General features: G+C 48.1%; 1 protein-coding gene across 1 annotated transcript; it reads left to right on the top strand.

Annotated features, from left to right (window-relative positions):
* Positions 1-1,178: 1,178 nt before the first annotated feature.
* On the top strand, positions 1,179-23,284 carry LBHD2 (LBH domain containing 2; the record flags this gene model as incomplete). The annotated part of the gene is made up of 4 exons (XM_074542141.1): positions 1,179-1,549; positions 15,332-15,422; positions 18,754-18,955; positions 20,051-23,284. Coding segments are annotated over 4 exons (741 nt in total), but the record flags the coding sequence as incomplete, so codon positions are not given.
* Between the last annotated feature and the right edge of the window lie 1,506 nt (positions 23,285-24,790).

Genomic DNA, 24,790 nt, shown 5'->3' with positions numbered 1-24,790 from the left:
CTGCTTTCACTCCCAAATGGGTTTCCTGGGCATGGGCACAGATCCTTCTCATCCACCATCCTGGGTGCATGAAGAGCTGACTGCAGCTGTGCCACCACTGTCCCACTGCCCTGATGGAATTACCTTCCACCACTGCCCACAGAAACAGGCGAGACTTCCCTTAAATCAGCAGCAGGTGACATTTTCACCCCCTCCAGCCGAGCATGAATGACCTGAAATGCAGGCCGAGCTCCTTATTTCCTGTCAGCCCAATGTTAGACAGAGAGAGGAGACTGAAGCAGAGGTTACACACTGCTTCCTCTGCACCTGCAGCTGTGCTCCCCTGGGTGCTCCATGCACCCTGTGCCATCCAGAGATGCTGGCATTTGTTTTGCAGGACCTCCCACAAAACGAATGCTGGAAGGTCTCCCCTGGCTGACACCCATCTCCCTTTCAGTGTTCCTGTGCTCCATGGTGCTCTTGTGTACTTGTGCTGGAAGCACCAGTCTCGGGAAAAAGGCACTAAAGGAAAGGCCTGTTCCAGCAGCCATGGTGCATGTCCCTCCTTTGAGCCTGGCAAAGAGGGGACCTCAGGGGCTGCACTGCAGGCTGAGGCCACAGCTCCCATTGCTGCTGTGCAGAGGGAGGGAGGCAGATCTGCACCCCCCTTGCATCCCTTGGTTGCATCAACCGAGTTTGAGCTGCTTCCCGGGGGGATGCCCAGCCCTGGGGAGGACCGTGCTCCTTTGTGCATCCACATTCCTCCACCACTGCTCCACCAGTGTGACTTTTGCCACTGCGTGTGTTTTTGCCTCTGTCACAAACATCTCCAATACATGCAGAGCTGCAGATGCCTCCTGACAGTCTGTGTGCAGTGAGCCCCTGGCAGGGGGGAGCCCCTTACCACAGCCCTGGCACAGACTGCCTGCCGGGCCCAGCTCCGCAGCCCCTCGGGACAAGGCGGTGGGATGCTGCGCGCCGCAGAGCGCGTTCCTGCCGCGGGTCGGGGATGCAGATGGGAAACTCACTTCGGTGGGGAGCACCCACCCCCCCAAAAAAAGAATCCCTCCAAAAAGAGCCCCAAAAAGTTTGTGCTTTCCGCATTCGACGTTTTCTCAGCAAGGACTGCTGCAGGGCGGGCTGGGGACACCCGTGAGCAAAGCAAGGGGAGAGGGGGAACCGCTCCGGGGGAGTGACCCCTCCGGGCCCTCCGTGCCGCGCTGTGTGACCCCGGCACCGTGCGGGGGTCAGGGCTGGGTGAGGCCCTGCGCTGCCACACGTGTCCGCGGACAGTGTCCCCTCCCCGCGGGGCGGCCAAGCCGTGCCGGGCCGGGCCGGGCCGGGCCGTGCCTGCGCGCCGCCCCGCCGGCGCTGCCGGGGGAGTGGTTTCCCCGTGCTGGCGGCGGCGGGGCCGGTCTGCGGGCGGGGAGGTGCCGCGGCGGCGGTGCCAGCGCCCGGCCCGGGAGGATGCGGACGCGCTGACGGAGCTGCCGGCTCCCCTCTGCCGCCGTGCATGGGCGGCGGGCGGCTGCCGCCTGCCTCGCCTCGCCTCGCCTCGCCTGCCGCGCCGGTGAGCCGGGCTCGGGGGTGCGGAGAGGGAGAGAGCGGCCACCTGTGAGTGCCCCGCTCGCAGCCCCGCCGCGGCCGGGAGCAGCTCCTGGGACCCGGGTAGCGCCCCCGTGGTGGAGCCGGCGACCGGAGCTGGGCACAGGGGCGGCGGGTCGGGTGTGTGCGGGTCCGTGCCGGGCGGTCCGTGCCGGGCGGGTCGAGTCGGTGCCGTGCGGGTCGGGTGTGTGCAGTCTGTGTGTCTGCGTGGTGCGGGTTGGGTCGGGTCGGGTCGGTACCGTACGGATCAATGCGGTGCAGGTCTGTGCGGTGCAGATCAGTGCCGTGCGTGTCAGAGCGGTGCGGGTCGGGTCGGGTCGGTGTGGTGCGGGTCGGGTATGTGCAGGTCTGTGTGGTGCGGGTCGGATGTGTGCGGGTCTGTGTGGTGCGGTTCGGGTCTGTGCGGGTCGATGTGGTGCGGGTCGGGTCGGTGTGGTGCGGGTCGGATGTGTGCGGGTCTGTGTGCTGCCGTGTGGCCGGGTCGGTGCCGTGCGGGTCAGTGCGGTGCGGGTCGGGTCTGTGCGGGGCACGGGAGCCTCGGAGCGCGGTGCCGCGGGTCGGAGCGCTGCGGGGCCGTGCGGGGCGGGGAGAGCGGAGCGGGGAGAAGCGCTCCGGTCCCACGGGCGGCCGCGGGGTAACGGGGAGAGAGAGAGAGGCGGAACGCGCGCCTCTGCCGCGGCTCGTTTCTCCGCATGCTTGTTTGTTCGAGTAAAGGGTGTTACGGAGAATTCACTGAGAAAAAGGATTCTCGTTTACAAAAACACCACCCAACTCGTTCCGCAGCCGAAAGGGCTGTGTGAAGGAATCCTGATGAATGAGCGCAGCGCTGAGGGAGTTGTTGGTTTGTGGGCTGCGATCGCCTCAGCTATTTGTTTATGCCTTTTTTTTTCTCCAAGACAACTTTTGAGGCGAGGAAGCGACTAACAAAGCACAAGCTTAAGACGATGCTTTTGCTTGCAGCCGAGCTGAAGTGAACACTGAAATCTTGCGTTTCCCATCAGGTAGCAAATACCACACATATGATTACTTTTAGAGAATGAAAGAACCTACTTTGCTCTGTAAAGGAGGGCTATGTTTCACTCAGAGCAAGGGGTGAGAGTATTTTCCATCTGCCAAATGAACATACCACAGAAATTTTCTTTTCATCTGGGACAGAGCCGTGTTTGTGCATCTCTGAATATGGCTACAGTTGTGGAGGGGAGTTGGGTTAGCCTGGACGCAGCATTAACCCCTCCAACCACAAGAAGCAACGCACAGAGAGAAATTTGTTTCCATTAGTCTTTTCCCGACTGAGGTCTGTACTGCAGTTGTACAGTCAGTACAGCAATGAAGCCCTTCAGGCTGTGGGTTCACTTCTCACTGAGGGATCCAGGGCTGGTGTTCACACCTGCCCTGCAGCCTGCCTGGCTCACAGCACAATGCTTCCTTATGAGGAGCCTGTGAAGGAAGGTGAAGCGGGGAAATTCTGCCTACGCACAGCCAGGCTCAAGCCAGTGTTTTCCTTCTCTTAGTTTTAATGAGCAACAAATTTTTTGCCCAGAAAAGAATCCAGCTCACAGCTCAGGATTTGGATAATTAATACACCATTTAAAAAACATGTTTGCAGAGTCAACATTATGATTACAAAGAGAAAACAAGCAAACAGGGAATAACTTGACCCGGTTTTGTCGCTTTCCCATTCTAGCCTGACAGTTTGTCAATCAGGGGGAATTTCCTCCAGCGTCTTTGGTACACTGCTTTAGCAGAAGAAATAATGTGCAAATATAGTTACTACTTTGCCTCCCTTCTCACAATGATCTCTTTGTATTAAGCAACAGGCTTTTGCATAGATCAGGTACCAACCCCAGAGTGTCACAGGCTCTCTCATTTCTGAAATTATTGAATCCTGAGTTGATCTCTCTCTCTCATTTCTGAAATTATGCCCCTGTGTTTGAGCCCATTTAACCATTTCTGTTTTGGAGAAGTTGTTCAGAGAAGCCTTGATCCTATGCCATTCGAGGCAGGAAGAGCTCTGCCAGGACTTCAAGGAGACCAGTACCTGCCTCAGCAACAGCCCTTCCTTTTGCTTCTTAAACATGCACATTCTTTGGAAAATTCTGTGAAATAATCAATTTCCTGAATTTCCAGTTTTCAAGGGAAGGCTTTATTGCAAACCCCAGGAAAGCTGCCAACCAATAACATCCAGCTAGAATGAAGTAGACTGATTGATACCAACAGGTCCTTAAAATCTCATCTCAGTCTTTGTCCTTGTTTGGTTGCAAGTCCTCAGGGTCTGGGACCACCTCTCCTTCGTGGTTTGGGGAGAGCATGACCAGTCCCCAGCAGAGCAGATGCCAGTGTGGAAGAAGCTGTGGTCCAGCAGGATAATCTCCCTCTCTCATCAGTGTGCATTGACTGATCCCACAGTGTTCTACCCTCCAGTGCCCATGTCCCCATAGGAATTGGAGAAAATAGTCCAAGTCCAGCTCCTCCGTTGAGACCACGGCAGCTTGTGTAAGATGTAACCTGAATTTTCAGCTGAGTTCAGTCTCTGACATGCACACACATAAACTGCCTCTGTGCAAATACTTAGTAGACCTCTAGATTCAGAAGGTGAATGTTAATTGTTTGGCAGGAAGACTCACAGTCTTGTTAATGCATATCTGCTTTCAGTGTTAATGAGTCATTAAAAAAAGGCACGCTGAATTTTTTGGTTTTTAGTGATTATTTTTAGCTGTGTGTTGTCCTCACCCTCCATCTTCCCCATTCTTACCGTGGTAGGACAGAGTGTTCTCATATCCTCCATCTTGGGCCAGGGCAGCTTCCCATGCTTGGAAATTCAATTGAGGTGATGGAGTTTTAATTTGTGGACAAAACCAGCTGCATCTCTGGTGTTAGGTTGTGATACCGTGACACCTGTGGTTGTGCTGGTAATTGCCAAGAAGGAATATTAATAGCCACTTCATTGTCTTTGTTCTCTTAGGAGTCTCTTGTGGGTTTTTGTTTGCTTGTTTTTATAAAATCTCACCACTTTTGCTTTGTTTTCCTTACCTAAATGCTCAATATTATATCGGGTTATAACACTGATAGCACTGTATTCTAATTTTCCCAAAGTTACCAGGAAATAACTAATTTGTCTCTTAAGTAAATACTTTTCTATCTGACTGCACCTAACCTCTTACCCTACTGTGTTGCCTAGAAATGAGCCCAGTGATAGACTATCCAGAGTATTCTTTCACGGTGCCAAAAAGACATCAAACATTTTGCAACCCATTTCCCATGACATTTCCATCTGAGAATCATGTACTCTATGTTGATGCTCTAAGATGTTTTTCCTCCACTCCCTTGCTTGAATTCAGAACTATCCAAAAATACCTATGGGATGGTAGAAGGAAGCACAGGAAGCCAAATTTAATCTGTCACTGATTCCCATGGGTGCTGCAAGGTGAGGGACAACTGTGGCATGAAATATTAGGGATGAAAGAATCATCATCTTCCAGAGCAGATCCCAGAAACAAAACCATTTTCTTCTAAAAGCCTTTAGTAAGGATTACTCTGAGTTAAAATGAACAATATAGTTATTTGTAAGGTGCTGGCTTTGTAAAGTTGTGGGAAATTAAAGCCTATGCAAAATCATGCTGCTCAATACAGGTGTTTCTGATCCCAAAAGCAAGTTCTCAGATGAGAGTATGTGCACAGCAAGTACCAGAAGAGATACCTCTAAAACATTTAACAGCTTGTTGAGGCTTATCTCTAATTTTGATGGGGTGTTTTCCTAATGAGCTCCTCTCACATCAATTAGCTGCCGAATCTGATGTTAAAAAAATAAATCCAGACTTTCTCTTGGCACACAGTTCCATGAGGGCTCTGTGGAGATTTCCACGATGTCGAGGTCTACCAGCATTCAGAGGAGCTGGCTTAGTCATTCTTCCCATCTGCTCTACCTCTTCCTCCCTCCGCTGCTCTGCACATGCATCCTGGCTGGCTGCTCCCCGTCCCCATCTCCGAGCATCCTGTCTGGCTGCCCCAGCCCCTCCTGCCGTACCTGTCCCTTGTGGCATCTTCCGTGAGGAAGCTCAGGTAGTTTAGTGCTGAGATCAAAGAGCTGAAATAAATGAGCTGCTTTAAAGCAGCCAGGGGAAAAGAAAAAGCAACAGGAAGAATCCACCAAGGAAGCACCCATAGCAAGCAGCACAGCAAAAATAATTTGAAAAAACTTTTGAGTTGAATCATCCGCAAATCATGAGTTTGCTTTGAAAATTGTGATAGTTAAACACAGGAACATTTTAGTTCTTTTTACTTCTTCTTTGACCATTTATGAATCTAGTTTTTATCTCCTTTTTGCCAAGAGGGCTAGCAGGAGCTTGGGCAGCTACAGTAAGCTGGAAGTTGAGGTTTGTGTGTAGCTATGGCACTCCAGGATCTGGGGATGTCAGAAGAACCCTGGCTCCCCAGTGGTGATTGTGCAACACCAGGAGCCGAGGGGGCTGAGTTAGAGTCATCTGCCAGCACTGGCCCTTTGCAAGCCTGTGTTTTGTAGTGTTGGGAGTCCACAGATGAGTGTCTGAGAAATTCCCAGGGGTGATACTTACCCTAGTAGTTTCTTTGGAGCAGGAACAGTAAAAACTGCAGCTTGCCACAAAGTTAGCGGTGAGAGGCAGCACGGTCTGGAAATAGCAGCCTCCTACCCCTTTTCTCTCTCCCAAACTACGTGCTGTGTCTCATGCTGAAATGCCTCAGCTCCTGCACTTGGAGAGCCGTTTCATCTCGCTGCTTCCTGAGAGAGATCGACATCTTCTGTGGAGCACACGCTGCCGGGGAGAGGAAGGAGCTTTGGCCTGCGGAGAGCAGAACTCAAGTACTGCGTGGGTGGCCGAAGACAAGAGCTTCTGAAACGAGGGAACAGAACAGATCTCTAATCTCCAGACTCTGACACATATCGCACTTCTCTCAGTTGCTTAGGAAAGAGATTTGCATCCAAAAAGAAGTGGGAGGTTTAAATAGGAGTTCATACATTTATCTTCTGCGGTCCATGCGGTGATTTACATTTTGCTAGTCCCATGGAATCTACAACACTTCTTGAAGTGCATTCATTATAAACGTGCAACCAGGGGAAACAAAGACTCTGTCCAAGTTCCTACCTGCAGTGTCCAAAAGCTGAACTGAGGTGCAGTCAGGGAAACCAGCCTGTGGGGTGTCACTGATGTAAGTGCTTGTTTTGGGTTGTACCGAGATGCTGAAGTCACTGTCCCACCCTGGTAGAGTACTGGGCATGGTCCTGCCTGTGGATGGGTCTCAGCTATAGTTCCATCTTCCTAGGACTAACCAAAGACTGAGATACGGAGGAATTGGATCTACAGAAGCACCTGGTCATGGAAAATGCCAGCTGGCATTCCTTGCAAGGACATGCACCTTCTTGTACCATGTGAGCAGCCCCTTCATGGCTCCATCCACCACAACTGCAGCTCTGTCATGGAGGGCCCACTCCTCCACCTTGGCTGAACTGACAGCCTGCTCTGCTGCAGCAGAGTGGCCTGAATAAGGCACCCTTTCTTCTTCTGGGTGGAAAAACCTCCTTTGACCTGTTTGTTTATTGGGACTTGCTGAGCAGGGTTTCCTGTGACCCATCGAAATTTTCCACTCTGCAAAACGCAAGCAGCAGACCATTGCTTCTCCCACCTCTCGCCACTCTTATGCACTGCCTGTCCCAATTCTCCTTGTAATCAATAGCAGGGGTTTCCTTTTGTAGCACACACAAAGGCTGGAGTCCTTGAATGAAGAAAAGTTTGCATTTATCAGGGGCTGTGGTGGGGTGAGGCGGGAGGTGGGGCGGCCGCCCAAGGCTGAGCTCCCGGTTTGTTTGTGGCTTGTCTGAATCAGTGGGAGCCGTGTTCGTGCTGTGATTGCACCCAGAGCTCTGTCCTGGTGCCACGAGGCTGAGCTGCAGAGCCACCTTGGGGGTGTCCATCCAGCACAATTTAAGTACAGGGCTGGAAAAGCCCTTGGGATTGACCCATTGAAATAAGGAGGGGAGGGCTGCTGTTTCTGCCGTGCCAGAAAAATGATAGATTTGCAAGTGGAGTTCAAGGCCAATTTCTGCCTCATATCTACTCTTTGTTAGAAGGTGCACCTTCAATGTGGTATTGTTAGGCTGTTATCACAATATTTCCATGAGTGCTCAGTGGGAAATGATTACTTTGGGAAGCCAGGGAAGGGAAGAGGGTGTCGGTGTCCTGCAGTCTCTGCTAATCTAGCAGCAGCCCTGGCATCGTGAGGTCAGGTCTCACTTTGCCACCCAGTTGTCTCCAGCACTGGGGCAGCTCAGGGAGAAGGGGTGATGTTCCAGAGTAGGAGGAATCTCTAAATAGAAGTGCCCTGATTTTGGAGGTGCTGCTGCCTGTGGGAGAAAAGTTTGGGGCTCGGAGCCTCTGAGACATGCTCCTTTATCAAGTGGGCTGCTAGGATTGCAGCCTGTGGCCCAGTTCCTGTTTCTGTTTTAAAGCACACTTGCTTTAAAAACATCTACTTTGCAATTCACAGTGGATTTTTCCCAAGGAGAGGACTCTGCTGCTGTTCCTGGTGGAGTCCTCTGCCCCCACGAAGAGCAGACTCGGGAGAGACAGCCAGGCTGGGCTTCCCATGCACTGCAGCTGACCAGAGCTGCTGCCCAATATCCCGCATCTGCGCTGGCACCAGCTGCTCTCCCAGGGATGGTGAGACCACCCCACTGGGACAGGCTGTGTCCTCATGTTGTAGAAGCTCCAAAAATGCAGTTTGCTCCAGATGCTTTCCAACGTGGGAGAGAAGCCCAGAGAGCACCTTTCAGTGCCTGGGCTTGTGACCCATGCCACAGCACAGGTGGAGACTCATCCCCTTGTGTCAGCTGAGGGCCCTGGCTCTGGGCAAAGAGGCCACCACTGAAGCATTCCTTGGTCTCACTAGTGAAAAGCTGGAACATCTCAGGACTTCTTTGCTCCATGCTTTGGCTCCTAAAGAGGCAAGACGTGATCAGCTCATTGGAGTAATCCCTAAATTAATTGCTCTTTGCTGGGAGGTATAGCCAGGCTCCACAAGCCCAGACGAGGTGTCGCCAAGCCAGTACCACTGGTCTTGGAGACTTGGGACTTGATTTGGTTCCTATTAATGACAGTACAGCTGTGTTGGTACTCCAGCAGCCAGAGAAGAAGCTGGTTATCAACTTGAGGCAAAGGAAGGCAAGTTATTCTGGCAGCCGAAATTGGGTGGGTTGGAAGAGGGTGCATTGAGCAAATGGGCTCCAGGCTGGAAAGCAGCAAAGGTGGGTAAAAGTAAGGGACAAGGAGAGATAACCAGAGAAAGGCTTTGCTTGGGTAATTTCCAGATGGTTTCCATTGCAGTTAAAGCCCTTTGCAAGGTCTCAGTAGCTGTGCCTTGTTTCTAAAAGATTAGCCAGTATCACAAAGGAAGGGGTTTAGTTTATGTTTGTCAGCCACAGAAGGTAATCACATCTATTGGGCAGGTAAAGTGAATATTTTCTCTTCAGAGAATAAATGCATTCTGGTAGTTCTGTACTGGAATATGGCTGTGATACTGGGAGAAGGGACATTTTCCATGCTGTGGTCCTGAAGTGAATTTTTTTTATTCCAGGTTTCAAGTAGCTGAGCAGCAGGGGCTGACATCCCCTGTCCAACACCGCATGCACCACAGGACAGAGTTCCCAAAACACCAGAGAGGGGATTGGGCTTGGGTCAGTTAAATCCTGAAGTCCTTTGCTGAGACTGGAAAGCAGTGGATATGGGTTTAATTAATTCAGTATAGCACTAACCAGTCATCTGAAGATAACTCTGAATAGGAAGTGGCCTGGCTTGGATTCCAACCACTGACCATGTGGTGCCTGGTTCCTTATCTCCTACACCCTTTTACCTCTCATTGGCACTGTAATAATTACTCTGAAATAATTGTTCTTATTACATCCAGTCTTTTCTGAAGGAGATATTGAAGGTAGACAAATTCAAGCTGAATTTTTGTAGGTTTAATAGCAGCAGCTTTGTGATGGGTAGTGGGATAAAAATCTTCCCAGAGCATTGGATAAAATGGTATCAGATGCTCCCTTGTTTTTATGAGACAAACATTGAGTGTAGTCATGAATTTTTAAGGGACAAAACATTAGCCTCCCTGATGTTGGTTTGGTCATTGGTTAGCAAGGAGAATTGCCAGACAAGAATTAAACCTTCTGGATTGAATCCTGGGGATAGAGAAGTGATTTCCTGCTTCCCTGATTTTCAATAAGCATGGCCTGTGGCACGAGAAGAAACTCCAGAATGCAATACACAATTTTCCCTCTGTCACTGTTTTTGAATAAAATCAGTGTGCAGTTAATCCAGTGTAATAAATCTTGGTAGGAAGGCTTCCAGAGCAGGTAGATTTGTTTAATCATTTGGGCTGGAATCCAAACCACTGGAGGATATAAAATATATATACTAGTGCCATTCACTTCACTGAAAACACCATTTTCCCATCCAAGGAAATAGCTGTGGCTGGCATGAATATATATTTGGAAAGCTGTAGAGCTAAACAAATTTCTCAGAAAATCATCTCTGGCCTAGATACTGACTATATTTACGCACTGTAGCTCCTGAGGCTCATCAGCTAAGGCTTTCTGACAGAGAAGTCATCAGAAATCAGTGATTCACTCTTTGAAATGGTGGGATCCTCACTCCTGCTCAGTAGGCTCCCTGTCTTGATACCAGTCAACATATTACCTTCAAATTGGAGTAGATTTTTCAAAAATTCACTTCCCCTGTGACTTCCAAAAGAACTGTGCAGTAATGCAATGTTAATGGATCCTTCTTTGAGCATATGTTGTCTTCTTTGTGTATTGATCAGTAGAACTGTCTCTCACTAAACAAACTGATCCTGCCAAATAAGGGAATACATTTTTTGTTTTCCAATTTTCCAACAATCAATACAATTTTTGTATGGGAGGATTTCAGAGTATCCCAGTTTCTGCAGTTTTTGTGTAACTCAGACTAAGGAATAAGGTTTAACATCACAAAGAGTCGGACTGTGAGGTGTTTCAGTTAGCTTTGGGTGGCTTTGCTACATTAATTGCCTCAGTAATTCACAAGGTGCTCTGTGAAGATCAAATCCCACCCTGCATAGAAAATGGTACAGACCTTCAGAGTGGGGCTTTCTGCAGCAAGCTTTCAGCAGAACTCTTTCACACCAGTGCCTGCCAGCGTTGTCCCTCTGGTCACCAGCCCTGACCCTGCTCTGTTGTCTCTTCCAGGCACTTCTAGGCTTTGACTGAGTCTGCACCACTCTCCCTCAGTGGCACAGACGCCTGTGGCAAGGACAGTTTTTGGAAGTGACACTGTGGATGTGATTGAAGGTAACGTGCTCTCTTCTGTCACTGCCCTGTGCTTGCTGCTTGCCCTCCCCAGAGCCTCCTGCTCTGGCTGGGGTCCCCTGTGCTGCAGTCCTGGCTGGGGAGGGAGAGCAGGATCAGGCCTCAGTTCACTGCATGCCTGAGAATCGCCCAGACTGATCCCTGCTTCAGGTAACAGCTCTCCCTACCCACAGCTCAGCTTGTCCCATAAAATGTGTTTGTGCCCCTGTCCTTAAGGGAATACTTCCTTGCATCACGTGACCTGCCTATTTTCCATGAGTGCTGCACATTTTTGAGTCCTGAAGCTGGTCTGCATTCAGATACTGTTTTTTCCCCATGAATTTCACAGGTCAGTTTTGCCCTTTGTTCAAAACCTAAAATAAAAGTGTGCATTGTTTCTGAGGCCTTTCCCATGGGAGGTGGCTTAGCACTTGTCAGGCTAAATATTGCTCTGTATGTTACTGACCTTGTTAGTGCCATCACAAGCAGCACAAAGTGATCTGTGCTTTTGCTCCATGCCCCTGGAAAAAGATCAGCATAGTGTGATCCTGGGACTGTAGACTTTAGCACTGCATTTAAGATAATCTTCTCTAAATGTAGTTTTCTCACAGAAATGCAAGAACAGATTTCACTTCCCCCTCCCTTCCCCACTGGTATATTTATGCTTAATTAAAACTAGGGGAAGTAATGTATCTCTTAATTCACTGACACAAGAATTTTAAGGTTCAGAGTAGATGACTCATCCACCAGAACAGAATTTATCCTTTGTTTGTAAATGCTATTTATTGCCTTGTTTTGCATCACTATGGCTACTGTATGTCACTGGTGATACCAGCATCTACCATACATAAAATGAATGCAAGACTGAAGAGCTGTAGTTCTTGTAATTGTTTGAATCAGCCACTTTTCTGTTGTATGTCAGTCAGTACATCTCACGTAAAAGCAGTGCTAAAAGTGGCTTAATATTTTCCATCAATACTGAAAAGCAAAAAATTGTGCATAAATGTTATCACAGTTTGAAAAGCCCTAAGCAGCATCACCAAGCCTGTTGTTCAGTTTATATGGCTTTATAAACAACTCAGTGATGTTCTACAGGTGATTTTGAAGTTTCAGGAACTGATTTGCAGTGGCATTCTCAATTATTTTACATCTAGTTATGCGTCCTGTTAAAGAGCTAGTTAAGCTCGTTAGAAACATCACTGCTTTCACAGCCCATATAGATCTTCTGCTTTCCTTCACTGTTTCAAAGTGAAGACTGGGAATAATTAATCTATTCCAGTTAAAGCCTAATTATTTTGGCAATTGCATGGCCCGATGTTCTATTCTGAAACACGTCAAGTACAATCACTTCTGCTGTCCTATTCAATCAAAGCCTTAAGTTGCACAGATTTTCTGAAATGGCCTGGGCTTCAACAGCTTGGGAGCTGATTCACTGAGGCATCTGCTGTAACACTGGCAGGACTGTCACCATTTTTCTAGCCCAAATCATTTGTCTTTGTCATTTACAAATAATCTGCAGGGTATAATGTGGTCTTAGGGAAGCACGGAGCCCATTATTGCTCAATAATAGAATTTCGTGAGGTCTTAACATCTTGGAGCTCATATGACACATTTGACAGTGCATGTGTGGATGTATATCTCAAATTTTCCATGGAATGAGGACAGAGAAATATTTAAACATTTGTAATGTATTGAATGGCTGCTAAAATAAACCAGCCAGCTATGAGTGAGTGCAGGATTCTGCTGCTGGCTAGCAGGGACCAACCCCCAGGACACACAGCAGTGGGCATGGCTTTTCTGTAGTTGCCAAGACTAAAACTTCATAAATACTGACCCCATGCAAAGCCTCTAAGATTATTTCCATCTAGACACACACTTTCTCATTTCCTTTTCCCTGCAATCCAGGACAGCTGGGTTTAGGGTGCTGAACCCTGAAAAGGATGCCAAGAGAAAGCTGTTCATCTTGGACGTGCTCAGAGTGGTGGGCCCAGTGCTCCTCCAGGCTCACAGCTGGCTCTGGCTGACACAGGGTGTGAAAGCCCTGCAAAGCAGCTCTTCCCAAAGAGCTGGGCTGGGAGAGCATGGTCCTGCTATTGCCAGAGGGGCAGCAGGAGGTGTGAAAAGGCCCCTCTGGGAACAAGGAAGAGACTGGGGCCAGAGTGGGGAAAAAGGCAGGGATGGAATGATCACCAGGGGTGGTCAGAGGGAGGTGATATCAGAGGGAGTGCTACTTTCCTTTTGGTCCAAGGGCACATCTCTTGTTCTTTTGAGTGCTATCTAAGGTGGCAGGAACAGCTGTGAGCAGGGCCCACAGTTATCACTGCTGGGAGGGGTCTCCCATTTCCAGGCTGCTGCTCCCTCAGTGCTGTTGTCCATAGGTGCCCAATGGAATGGCCTGCTGGATGCTGCAGGAGTAAAAGCATGTGTCCACAAACATGCCTATATATTGTACTGGTGGGGTGGTTTGTGCTGTCCCTGGGGAGTGGTACAGGTCCAGGCAAGGGCTGGCAGCTCAAAACACTCTTCCTTGCAGGTAGAATTTGTCCCTCTTTTACTATGCCATGGCTCTGGGAGGATTCAGGCTGTGTAAGCTGCAGGGTGCTCAGATCAGGGGTTTGGTTCAGCCTTTTGCTGGGTTTCAGAGCCTGGTTGTACTTTCCTGTTCCATGCATGTACCAGGAAGTGTGTGAATTAATTCAGTGTTGGTTGGGTCCAAGGCTGACCCTTCAAGGCTTTTCCCTGTGCTGATGAATAGGGTCCTGGTCCACAGCTGAGCCCAAGTGTCCCACAGTTCTGCCATGCCTTTTCTTAAATGTGATGTAGTGGGAGTGAAAGTCTCTGCACTATCATGCTACTCCGTGCTTCAGCTAATTAAAGTCATTGTGGAGGGTCTCGTAGTAATTGCAGGTATTGTAAAATTTAGTTCTGTCCAGTAATTGGTAATGTAAGCCTGAAACAAGTTATCCTTAAGATGTTGTAGTTGGCATTTCTCAGAAGGTGCAGCAGTTACAAAGAAGGCTTTTGTGTGTGCAGCAGGGCCAGAATTAATGGCAGCATTCAGTCGTGCCTGAAGGAGTGTTTGCTGTGGCAGGTGGCAGGGCAGCCTGATGGATGGTGCCTACATTGTGCGTGCTGCAGGAGGCTCCAGCAGCCACCAACTGCACTACCTGATGAATGCCAGCTAAAGAGAGGGAAAGCCCCATGCCAGATCTCTCCAGGGCTGATGTATTAACATTTAAAATGAACATGGCCCCTTCAGCTCAGAGTGGCTCTGTTTGTCCTTACACACTTAATATGCATTCTGGAGATTTTGGGCATCATCAGATTTTTCAGTGGAATGCTTCATTTGTAAATGGCAAATGGAGGAAAATCCCAACGTGCAGCTGCCTAGGCATGGGCTGGGCTGAGTTCTGCAGCGAGGGCTGTGATGGCTCTGCCTCTGCTTCTGCTCTGGTTCTGCCTCTGCCTCTGCCTCTGCCTCTGCTCTGGCTCTGGCTCTGGCTCTGCTCTGGCTCTGGTTTTGCTGTGCTCTGCTCTGGCTCTGCTCTGGCTCTGGCTCTGGCTCTGCTCTGCTCTGGCTCTGGCTCTGGCTCTGGCTCTGCTCTGGCTCTGGTTTTGCGGTGCTCTGCTCTGGCTCTGCTCTGGCTCTGCTCTGGCTCTGGCTCTGCTCTGCTCTGGCTCTGCTCTGGAATGCTGCCATGCCTGGCAGAACCAGGCCAGCCCCATGGCCAGCGCCTCTGCCTGCGATGCCAGGTGGCTCAGGGTGATGCTCAATGGGCACACAGGCACCTCAGGTGCCTAAGTCCCAGATTTAAGTGAGATTTAGGTGCCACACAGTCCCTGATGCATTTGGAGGTCCCACTCAACACCTCTCCAAACACTCAGGCGAGTAAAGACTGCTGAAAATCTGGTTCTTAGACGCCAATACAGCTGGTGTGTCTGGAATTAACAGCTTAAAAAGAAGTGCTGGCTCATGACTAAATGGAAGAGACATCTGGAAGAGCAAATATTGAAGACATTACGAAGAGTCAGAATAAGAATTTAATTCAAGGCTGATATTTCCACCAGTTACTTTTTTGGTCCACAGATGCAATTTCTGAGCTCATATATCGGTAATAAACTGATTGCTGATAACATTGGAGGACTCCAGTTTCCAGCTGATGCCTCTGGGACTCTGTGGGGGTCCTCTCTGCTGTTCCAGGGGCAGCTGGGGTCGATGCCCTGCTCAGCATCACAACAGCAGCAGCTACAGTTAGCTTGGAGGCCAAGGAAATATTTTTTGGACAGCTCAGGAAGGAAAGTGTAACACAATTATTTTAACCAATATGAAAAGCCAATAATTTTTGTTAAATTAGCTGTGGGGCCAAAGCTCAGAGTCCCATTCTGTTTTACTGTTCCCAGCATGACAGAGGTGATGAACACCCGCGAGCCGGTGATGGAGGAATTCGCGCTCGGCCAAACTCCTGAGGAGGAAGGAGGCCCCTCCAGCCAGGTAACTTCAGCTGAACTGAGAAGTGTCCTGAGTTGGTTGTCAAAAGCCATTTAATGCAGCCAATAAGTGTCCTTAGGGAAGGTGTTGAATTGCAGAGCACTGCTGCCAGAAGAACAAGCCCTGCAATACGTGTTTGATCCTACACAGGTTCTATTACTACAAGTTAGGAGTTGGGCTGAAGTGTTTAGTGGGGTGCCAGGTCTGCAGGGCACAGTGACAGCAGTGCCCAGATCCTGCAGGGATGCAGGCACAGAGGCTGTTTGTCACCAGGAGTTCAGATCTGAGCAACTACTGTGCAACAGAGGCATCCAGCCAGGACTGTGCCAAGCTTTTACACAGCCACCCTTGAAATGAACTGAGCTCCCTTAGGCTCAGAGGGAGCTCCCTTTTTAGAACAGAGACCATTTGAAATGATTGGCTAGTTCACAGAAATGGCTGAGGCATCACAGCAGCACCACTGGGCAGGGCCATTTGCTGGCAGGTGCAGGAGCATTTTCTGTGCCCATTTTCTGTTCCACACTCCCCCTCAAGCACCCACCCATTGCAGCAGGAGGGATCACGATGTCCCAAGCCCCCCTTGTGCCAGCCCCCACATCACAGTTTGTGCTCTGTGCTTGTGCTCATGACTCTGTGTCACTACCAGGGACCAACCACACAATGTGTCCTGGTGGACCTGAGCTGCCTCTCAACACAATGTGTAACGTTGTGAGCAGACTCAGAGGGCTACTCCAGGAGCAGCCTCTTGCAGGTGAAAATCTGGCATTTGGAAGCCAGGGAAGTCAGAACAGAAATTTGCAAATTCCTTTTGGATCACTTGTTCATGTGGTGAAAGGCTTTGTGCCTTTAAAGAGCACATGGGCTTTGCTGTGCCTCAGAGGCTGCACAGGATGGATGCTGCTCACTCAAGGAGCACATTTTCAGTATTCTTTTTCCTCTTCTTCACCAAGTTCCAGGTTCTCAGTGTTGTATTAGTGTATGCTGCCCAAACTCTGTCCCAGCCCTGACTTCACCTGTGTATGCAGGGCTGTTCTCTGGTGTCTCTGATCATATGCTCCAGAGTTTTCCCCCAGCTCCTTTATTTTTCCCCTCTGGGAGAAGGTGTTACCACCCACATTTTAGTGATAGCCACCTGAGGCAAAATAAAAAAAAAATCAAAATCAAACAGAAATGAGATGTAGCACAAACTCAGTGACTCAGTGGGAGAACTAGGTTCCTTCCAGCAACTTCCAAGCACTCTGTCCAGGAGACTGGTCCTTCTCTTCCTGCAGTCTCCTGCCCACTCATCACACGCTCCAGCTTCTGCAGAAAAACACAGCAAGGCCCAACAGGCAGCTCTGCTTCCTGCCAGTCCTGACTCATTCCTGGAGGGACATGGTAAATACTGGGCTCTGTTGGAAAAAAAATTATGTGGTTGATGTGAGAAAAGACCATATGAGAATGACACAAACAAAAATAGCCACAGCTGAGGCCGCACAGGTGCCTTTCCTAAATTTTCTTGCAGCTGTAATAATCATTCCTCAGGCCATTTTTAGATCGCTTTGTGTCATTTCCTTGGGCTTCAGAGAGCAGATGTAAAGCAGAATTTTTGTTGTATTGCCTTGCCCATCCAGGGGCTGCCAGCAGGTTTGGGGATGGGGTGGCTGTCATGCCGCCTGTGCCACCCCAGCAGGCAGCACAAGAGCTGGGGAAGAGGTCACTGTCACCTGCCTGTGCAGCCATGGAGAAAATGCAGCAGTTTGCTCACAATTTTATGGCTCTTTTCTGCCAGCTGAGCCGTGAGGCTGAGGGAGCTGGGCTCCACTGTGGGTCTGCAGAGGAGGGCAGTGCTGCTCAGCAGGTCTGTGGATCTGTCCTGCCCAAGGAGACCTTGTCTCATATTTGGTTTCCAGTCAAGACAGCTGCCATGGAAATGTCTTTCCAAATTATGAACGGCTCAGGAGAAATCTGTGTCATGGGAAGTTGGGCAGCTCTTTTCTGATGGGCAGCATAAGCAGCATTGCTTGGTCAGGATGGGTTATAAACTGTGGGTGCAGCTCAGGGTGGCACCAGAAATGCTTGCCTTCAGTGATTCACGTGGTCTAATTCTACTGAAGGCACTTTCTCACAAAAAAAAATAAAAATTCCTAATTGTGTCTCATTACATTAATGTGCAACATTTCTCACCTTCGGATAGATAGTAGAGACTGTGGTTCAGTGGTGAACATGTTGCAGATGTGTGGGGAGGTTCCCACCAGCCCAGAGCAAACCTGTGGCAGCCTCTGAAGTTAAACTGGGATCATTCTTGCTCTCAAGTCCTGGTTCAGTCCCTTTACATGCACCTTGATTTTATTGTTAGAAATGAAACACAATGAAATAAAATAAAAATAAAACTCAGCTAGTATGGAGAGATTTGTAGCTTGTTAGTTCAGGTATATGGAAGTTGGAGGATCCAGGAGAAAAGGTTTCAGTGAAGCAACAACAGAGTTTCTTATGGTAATGTCCTGGAGGAGCTGGAATGATTTTTCCTCCAAAAAAACCCTAAAACAATCCATGAGAAACAAAACTATTCAGAACAAAGTACCCTGAGAGATTTAAGTGATCCAGCTATGTTGAAAACAGGAAAGCACTTTTATGTTTACAATATCCTTCACTAAAAAGCTCTAGTTCAGCTTCAAGCTCTAACACACTGTGGAGTGTTTGATCTGCAGCTTCAATGTGACAAATGAAAATAAATAGCTGGCACGGTCCTCTGCGTAAAGATATTCTCTGAGGCTACCTGTTTTGCATGAATGCATCATAAAATAGTGTTCTACATTGTAGAAAATAGCTCTGCACAGTGGTGGCTTCTTAATAAACTATCACTGCAAAAAAATGGGAATATCATATCAGAGTAAAAGGACAGCAGCCACAAGGGCTGCAGCAGCCATTTAGCTTAGCCTTAGAGCAGTGACCTTGGTGTCCCTAAACCCCACCAGAACTGAAACACAAGTGTTTGGCAGCATAACAAATTTTCTCTCCCAAGTCTCCATTTTCACTGCTCTTGTGGGATCACACGAGTTCAGGCAATCGTCTCCTCAACACACCAGCAAGCAAAGTGGGTTCTTTGCTCAGGAAGGGACAGCACGTGCAGGGGGCAGTGTGCTGAGACCTACAGCCTCTCTGCACCATGCTTGGCTAGTTCAGCTGGTTTTGAAATCCTCCCTGTGCAGGCTGTTGATCTGCACCAGATGAAAGAGGATTTTTTTTAATGGACATATGAGTACATGTCAAATGTAGAAAGGACATACTCTGCTTGCTCTGAATAGACATCCCTGCACAAAGCTTTGATGTGCATCCCCAAATGTCTCCCCAGGCCTTCCCAGACTCCCGTGAGAAGTACCCCAAGCTGTCCAAAAGGCTGCCTTCCATCGTGGTGGAGCCCACCGAGTCCGGGGAGGTGGAGAGCGGGGAGCTGCGCTGGCCTCCTGAGGACCTCAAGTCAGCAGAGGACAAAGGTCTTCATGGTGACCAAAGAGTCTGTGTCCAGCAGCAGCAGCAGCAGATGGATCTGGAAGGTCTAAATGAGTAATTTTCATCCTTGTGCCCCATAGGAAAGTAGCTGTTTCAGTGTAGCTGTAGACAGTGCTGTGCACTGAAGTTAACAATGAGACAAACACTTCAAGGTGCCCAGAAAACATCTGTGCTGGAGGAGTCCTGTGGACTGAAAATTTTGTTGCAGATTTTGAGCAGTGTTGTTTTCCTCTGCATCAGTCACTCACTTGGCCAGCAGGCAGCCAATGCACTGCACGTTAGCAGATCACTCTGGGGAGCAGTAATCCTGGTCAGTAGCATGTATCTATCCCTGTCTCCTAGCCTAGAAGTGAAATGTCTGACAGCTGCACGTTTTCAAAGCATCCTGGTGTCCCAGGAGTGTGTCAGTGCAGCAGCAGCTCACAAATATGTACCCCTGGCTGGCAGTGTCACTGTGGGGTAAGTACAGATAAAGTAAGACCTTGTCTAAGTGTAGCTTGCACAGGAAGTGCTCCAGTGAGAAACTGGCCTATTTATTTCCTTTTTTTTTTTCATCTCAGTGCTGTCCTTTTCTCTTATAGAGTGTCCTGGTTTCCATTTCAGTGCACCAGCATTTGTCACCCAAACCCCCAGACACAGCAGCCGGGACAGGGTGCAAGATGCACCTTCCCTTCCCTTCCAAGGGTTGATGACAAAAGGTCTGGAAGTGTAAAATCACCTGCTATTCCAGTTGGCATTTCTGGGTGGTGACAACCACAGAGTTTGATCATTCACAAGTAAATACGAGCCAAATCTATTTCCTGACTTTCAGGTTATATATTGTGGTTTCTCTGTTGGTTCTGTGCCTTGATTTAAACTCATTATATCTTCAGGCCTGACAGCTTAAGCAGATTTCCAAGACTGGGTGGCCTTCCCATGATAGTAGGGGTCACCTCATCTCACTGATATTTTACCTGAGGTCTCAGGCTCCCTGCAAAGTCAGACTGTGATGCACTCAGAATTCCTCACCCCAGGTTTAACTACTGGTTTGCAAGCAGAGAAGATTTCTTGTATCAGATTAACTGCCAGGTAGAGCAGGTAATCAAACAAATGCTGCACCTATATGGGGAAATAAGTGCTGATGAGCTGTTTCTTTGCAGATACTTTAGCACACCCAGCTCAAGACGTGGAAGACAGTACAGATACTCTGGAAAGCAGAACTGAAGAGAATGAGTAGGAGCTCCATGGCCTCAGAAGTGAAACTTCATTGTGAATGTTGTTGGAAAGCTAACACACTCTGAAGACATGTCAAAGTAATCTGTATTTAAATCTGCAAGGGTTTTATTTAGTTAGTACCTGGTAAGAAGCATCTGGGCTTTAGAACTGTTCTTCTAACATTTTGATTTTCAGGCTGGGATTCATATTATTTGTTTAATTTCCCCTTGGGAAACAATGGGATGTGTTAGGAAATACAAGGCTGTCAAGGAAAAGATGCTCCTAATTTTAATTAGTGCATTTCATTGGTTTTATCTTTTTCAAGAAAGGCCGCTTTCAGGTGTCAACATCAGGACAAAGGGGTTGCGTTTCTACAGGAGGAATGTCTTAAATCTAAAACCTTTCTTTTTTTAGCCATTTCAAACTAGCACTGTGATATTACGGACAATAGATGTAATATAACGTCACCAGTTGATTTTGTAACTTTTGTATAGAGACGCAAGGGCAAGGTTTGCCTCCTGGGGCAGCCCAGAGCAGTTCTCTCCCTTTGGCTAACCTGTGCATATCTGGACGAACCAGCCTTTCCTTAGCTGCCTTTTCAGCAAGGCTGATGCCTTTTGGAAGCGCTTTCTCGCTGTACCTTAGCTGGTGGATGAGCTGGTCGCTGGTGTTTGTGGCTGAGGCTGTCTGTGGTGGGCTTGGTGGGGTGGATCGTGCTGTCCATGTGCTCTTCAGGCCAGCTCCAGCCGTGGTGTGGTGTGCACTTCTCACCCTCAAAGCTGGTGAGATGGCTCCTGCTTCCCCCAGGGCTGGCTTTGTCCCACCTCGTTATCAGAGATTGTTGTGATGTTACTCCTTTGGTGTGTTTGGTGTAGGTGCAGGGGCACAGCTGCTCCTCCCTTGCCCTGAGCAGAGTGGTGGTAGGGGGTAGGTGGCAGGAGCTCCGCAGCCCATCCCAAACCTGTGCTCCGTTTTGCCTGGCTCCAGGTTTCCCCTGAGCCACGTGCAGTGGGAGGGGTGTGGTGGAAGGACAAATACCTGCCTCCCTCCTGGCCAGGTTGGCTCTGCTGGCAGGAACACATGTGCCAAGGGGTGCCCTCCTCACCTGCAGCATGGCTCCCTCAGCTTTGGTGGCACTGTCACCTCCTGGAGCCCAGAGCTCATGGTGGGACAAGCTGTCTCTGGACACCTCTGCCCTCCAGTGGATTTTCCCTGGGAATTGGGGGGTCATTTTGACAGGAGTGAATCCCTTCCTGCACAGGGATCTCCCTCCACTGTCCCAGGAGAAGCACCAGTCTCAGCCTGGAACAAGACCCATTGGATGGGCTGGTGGGGGTGGATACTGCCTGTTCTCAGAGGGGTTTGACTGTCAGTGATGAGTGTCCTGGAAGCTGCAAAGATGGCTTTTTCCATCTCTGCAGGGCTGGATGGGGTCTGTACTTCCAATTAATGTTGCATCCAGAAGAAGCTGCTTGCTGTAGGTGGAGTGAAATAATAGGATTTCTTCCAGCATTAACTCCTAAGTTGACTTCCAAGTGCTTTCTTTTCTCCAGTAATAATTTTCGCTAACAACAACTTTTAAATGTGTGATGGTTGATAAAATTTACTGGCCAGATGTATTAATAAGTTTTTACCTTCTTAGCAACCAAATTTAATATATTTACTTACAAAGAATTCTGTGCAATGAATGTTTATTACAAAAGAAAGAGACTATTTTACTTCAAAGCAACATTAATTTATGTACAAAACTATAACTCATTATTTGGGGTGTTTGGGATCTAGGACCCTTTTTATAAGCAGTGTAGTACAGTATAATGTGATACTTAAGTTAAACTTTGCTCTCTCAATCTATATAACAATCTGTTTTGCCTTCTTGATGTAGACTTTCTTGCCTACACTGTTAGAATTACTTTGTTGGCTGAGTGGGATTCTGGTCAGAGCACCGAATTTCACCAGAGTAACTGAAGGTTTCAAGAGCACTTCCTAAATCTGGCTGCTGTCCCTGTCACCCCCTCACTGGTGACAGTTTTCTGGTAAAGCCAACAAAGCTGGAGCTCCGTGTTGGCACAGGAGCAGTGAGGGGAGAGGGTCCCTAGCTCGGACCCACCGTGCCAGGGGAGAGCTGTGCTGGCAGGGCAGCCAGGCTGATGGGAGGTGCTCTTTAAATGCTGCTTTTGCATCGACTGTCAAGTAGTTTTACAAAGCTCTGGGGAGAAAACAACAGCAGTGACGACATATTTTTAGCTGTGTGATTTCCTTCCAATCTGCATCTGCCCAGCTCTGTGAGGAATGACGTTAGATGTATCACTTAATTTGCTTTTTGCTTTTTAAAAGGAAAACCAGTTGTTTGAAACACTTCCCCCAATTTTCTGTGCTCTCTATCTGCTTTCAGACGCTCCCTCCCTTCCTGCTCTGGATGGCCCTTATCCTATTTCCACCTGAGGTCAATGGCACTTCCCTAAATATGTTTCCCAAAGAAACAACTAAATTCTACATACACCCTGAAAAGACGCCACAAAGGCACCACTGCTTTTTTTCATCCTTGTACTTAAAGCTGCAGCTGGTATAGAAATCCCAGATTTCCTTCTTCCAGCCTAATTACTCCTCTCTCTCCTTTCCCCTCTTTTGTGCTGCTCCCCTGAAGCATTTTACCTGAAGCAAATGGTTGCTTCAAACTAAAGCTTTCTCCTAAAGCTGTGTGGCCTCAGTTTAAGAACTGTGCAAAGCCAAACTCCTCCTCCCATTTTTATTTTTCTGACCATGGGCCAGAGGCCCTAAAACAGGAAAGCAAGATAGAGAGAAAATTGTTTTATACAAACAAACCCTATTTATTCAACTTGCAGGTCTATGAATGTCCACTTACTTTGTCTGTGTGCAAGTGTTGTCTCTCTAATAAACTCGATAGTTGTTTTGTATTTTTTTCTGGATTAAAAGCTTTGTAGAAACTAAAAAGAAAAAAAAAGACATTCAGTCATATTTTTCTAGTCTAGCTTGTAGAATATTTAATGTAGTGCAGAAAGGAAGTTTTATGGAGTAAGACATTGTTGAACTTTGCTCTATTTCAGTTCTTTCTAATTTTGTAAAATGCCACCTGTACATAATACTCGACTAATGTATGTCCTGTAGATGTATTTCACCATTTAGCCTATTAAATGCCTATACTGAACTGATTGGAAGAAGCAGTGTATCCATGGTGTCTTTGTTTAAACATGGAAAGGGTTAGAGGTGGTGGTGCATGTCCTACCACTAATACAGGGAATGAAGCCTTTGCTCCATGGCATGCAAATCCTCACCCAGGCCCTCCAAACCACATGCTCCTGCACAGACAAATTCAGATTTACATAAGGGATCTCTTCTTTGACCCCTTCCTTGACCAGGCAGCTCAATACTCCCTGCTCCTGTTTGAGGATTTGCTCTCTGCCCTGCTCACCCTGCTGGTGCCCTGCCTTGCTGTGCTACCACTGAGCCAGTGGCTCATCTTCATTCACCTTTCTATGCTATGCACATTTTTAATGTTTTCTGGAAAGGCAATTGTGGAGCCCAGCAGGAACTCACATTACTGGAAACCTACACCCTGTGCAAAGAGAGCAGGGTCATGTAGCAGAGGAGATGAGAGGCAGAGATAGTCTGCCAGTGAACAACCAATTTTTTCCCAAAACATCAAATTGCTAGAAAACAAAGGATCAGATAACTGGAGGGTGAAGCTGTGTTTTACCTACCCAGCTCAGCAGCAGCTGCTGCTCTCTGAGGTGGGTAAATCCCCTGGCAAAGGCATTGCTGCAGGGCAGAGGCAGTTCCCTGCCACTGCAGGGCTGTGCCTGCAGGGCCAGGGGAATTTGCTGTATCCCAGGCTGGGGCAGTGAGCCAGCTTTGGCACTGCTGGCACACCTGATGCTTAGTGTCACTCAGCACTGGAGTTTCCATGCACCATGCATGGAAAATCTCATGTCCAGCATACATTACTGGGAGGGTGGGTTGGCACAGGGACTGACACTGCTCACCTCCCTGGGAGCTGTCCTTCCCTCTGGGCTCTTGATGTGTGCTGTGCAGCACAGAGGATGCAACAGGTGCTACCTGAGGGCTCCAGAGGATGCAGTTTCAACTGCTGCTGATTTTATGTTGCTGTGAGATCTCTGCAGAGTCCTGGCTGTTCTCTTTCCTTGAGCCTGAAGGCAAGGGGAGTGTATTAGTAATTAATCAAATAGGATAAGTGTGGGAACACTGTTGTCTTTCTTCTAACATTTGTATTTTGGATCTGCAGGTTATCCCATTGACTTGAGATATTTTCATTTATTTTTAATCAGACATCTGCTTAGTATTTTTCTTTTAGATGTGTTTTGCTTAACACTCCTGTCTAAAGAAGCAAATAACATTTTCAGTGGAATTAGATTTTTTTAAATGACTAGTAAGAGACAAAACCTGACTTTTTAAATCATGTTTAACTGAAAAATGCAATATCTAAATTAAATCAACATTAATTTGTATTTTGACCATATTTTTTTTCTATTTCTTTATTTTTAAAAAATCCAGTATTTTTTGTGAATCCTTTTGGGAGAAAGGTGATGCCTGGCAGTCTCAGAGAGCCATGACTCCCATAGCAAACAGCACATCCCTCACTTTCATGTTATAAAAGCTTGTGTCCTCTGCACAGCTTCCACCACAAATTAGAGCAAGACACCCTTCTT

The sequence above is a fragment of the Zonotrichia albicollis genome, chromosome 6 (genome assembly GCF_047830755.1).
Source record: "Zonotrichia albicollis isolate bZonAlb1 chromosome 6, bZonAlb1.hap1, whole genome shotgun sequence".
NCBI lineage: Eukaryota > Metazoa > Chordata > Aves > Passeriformes > Passerellidae > Zonotrichia > Zonotrichia albicollis.
Note: the sequence above shows the minus strand (reverse complement) of the source record. Positions and strands in the feature narration are given on the sequence as shown.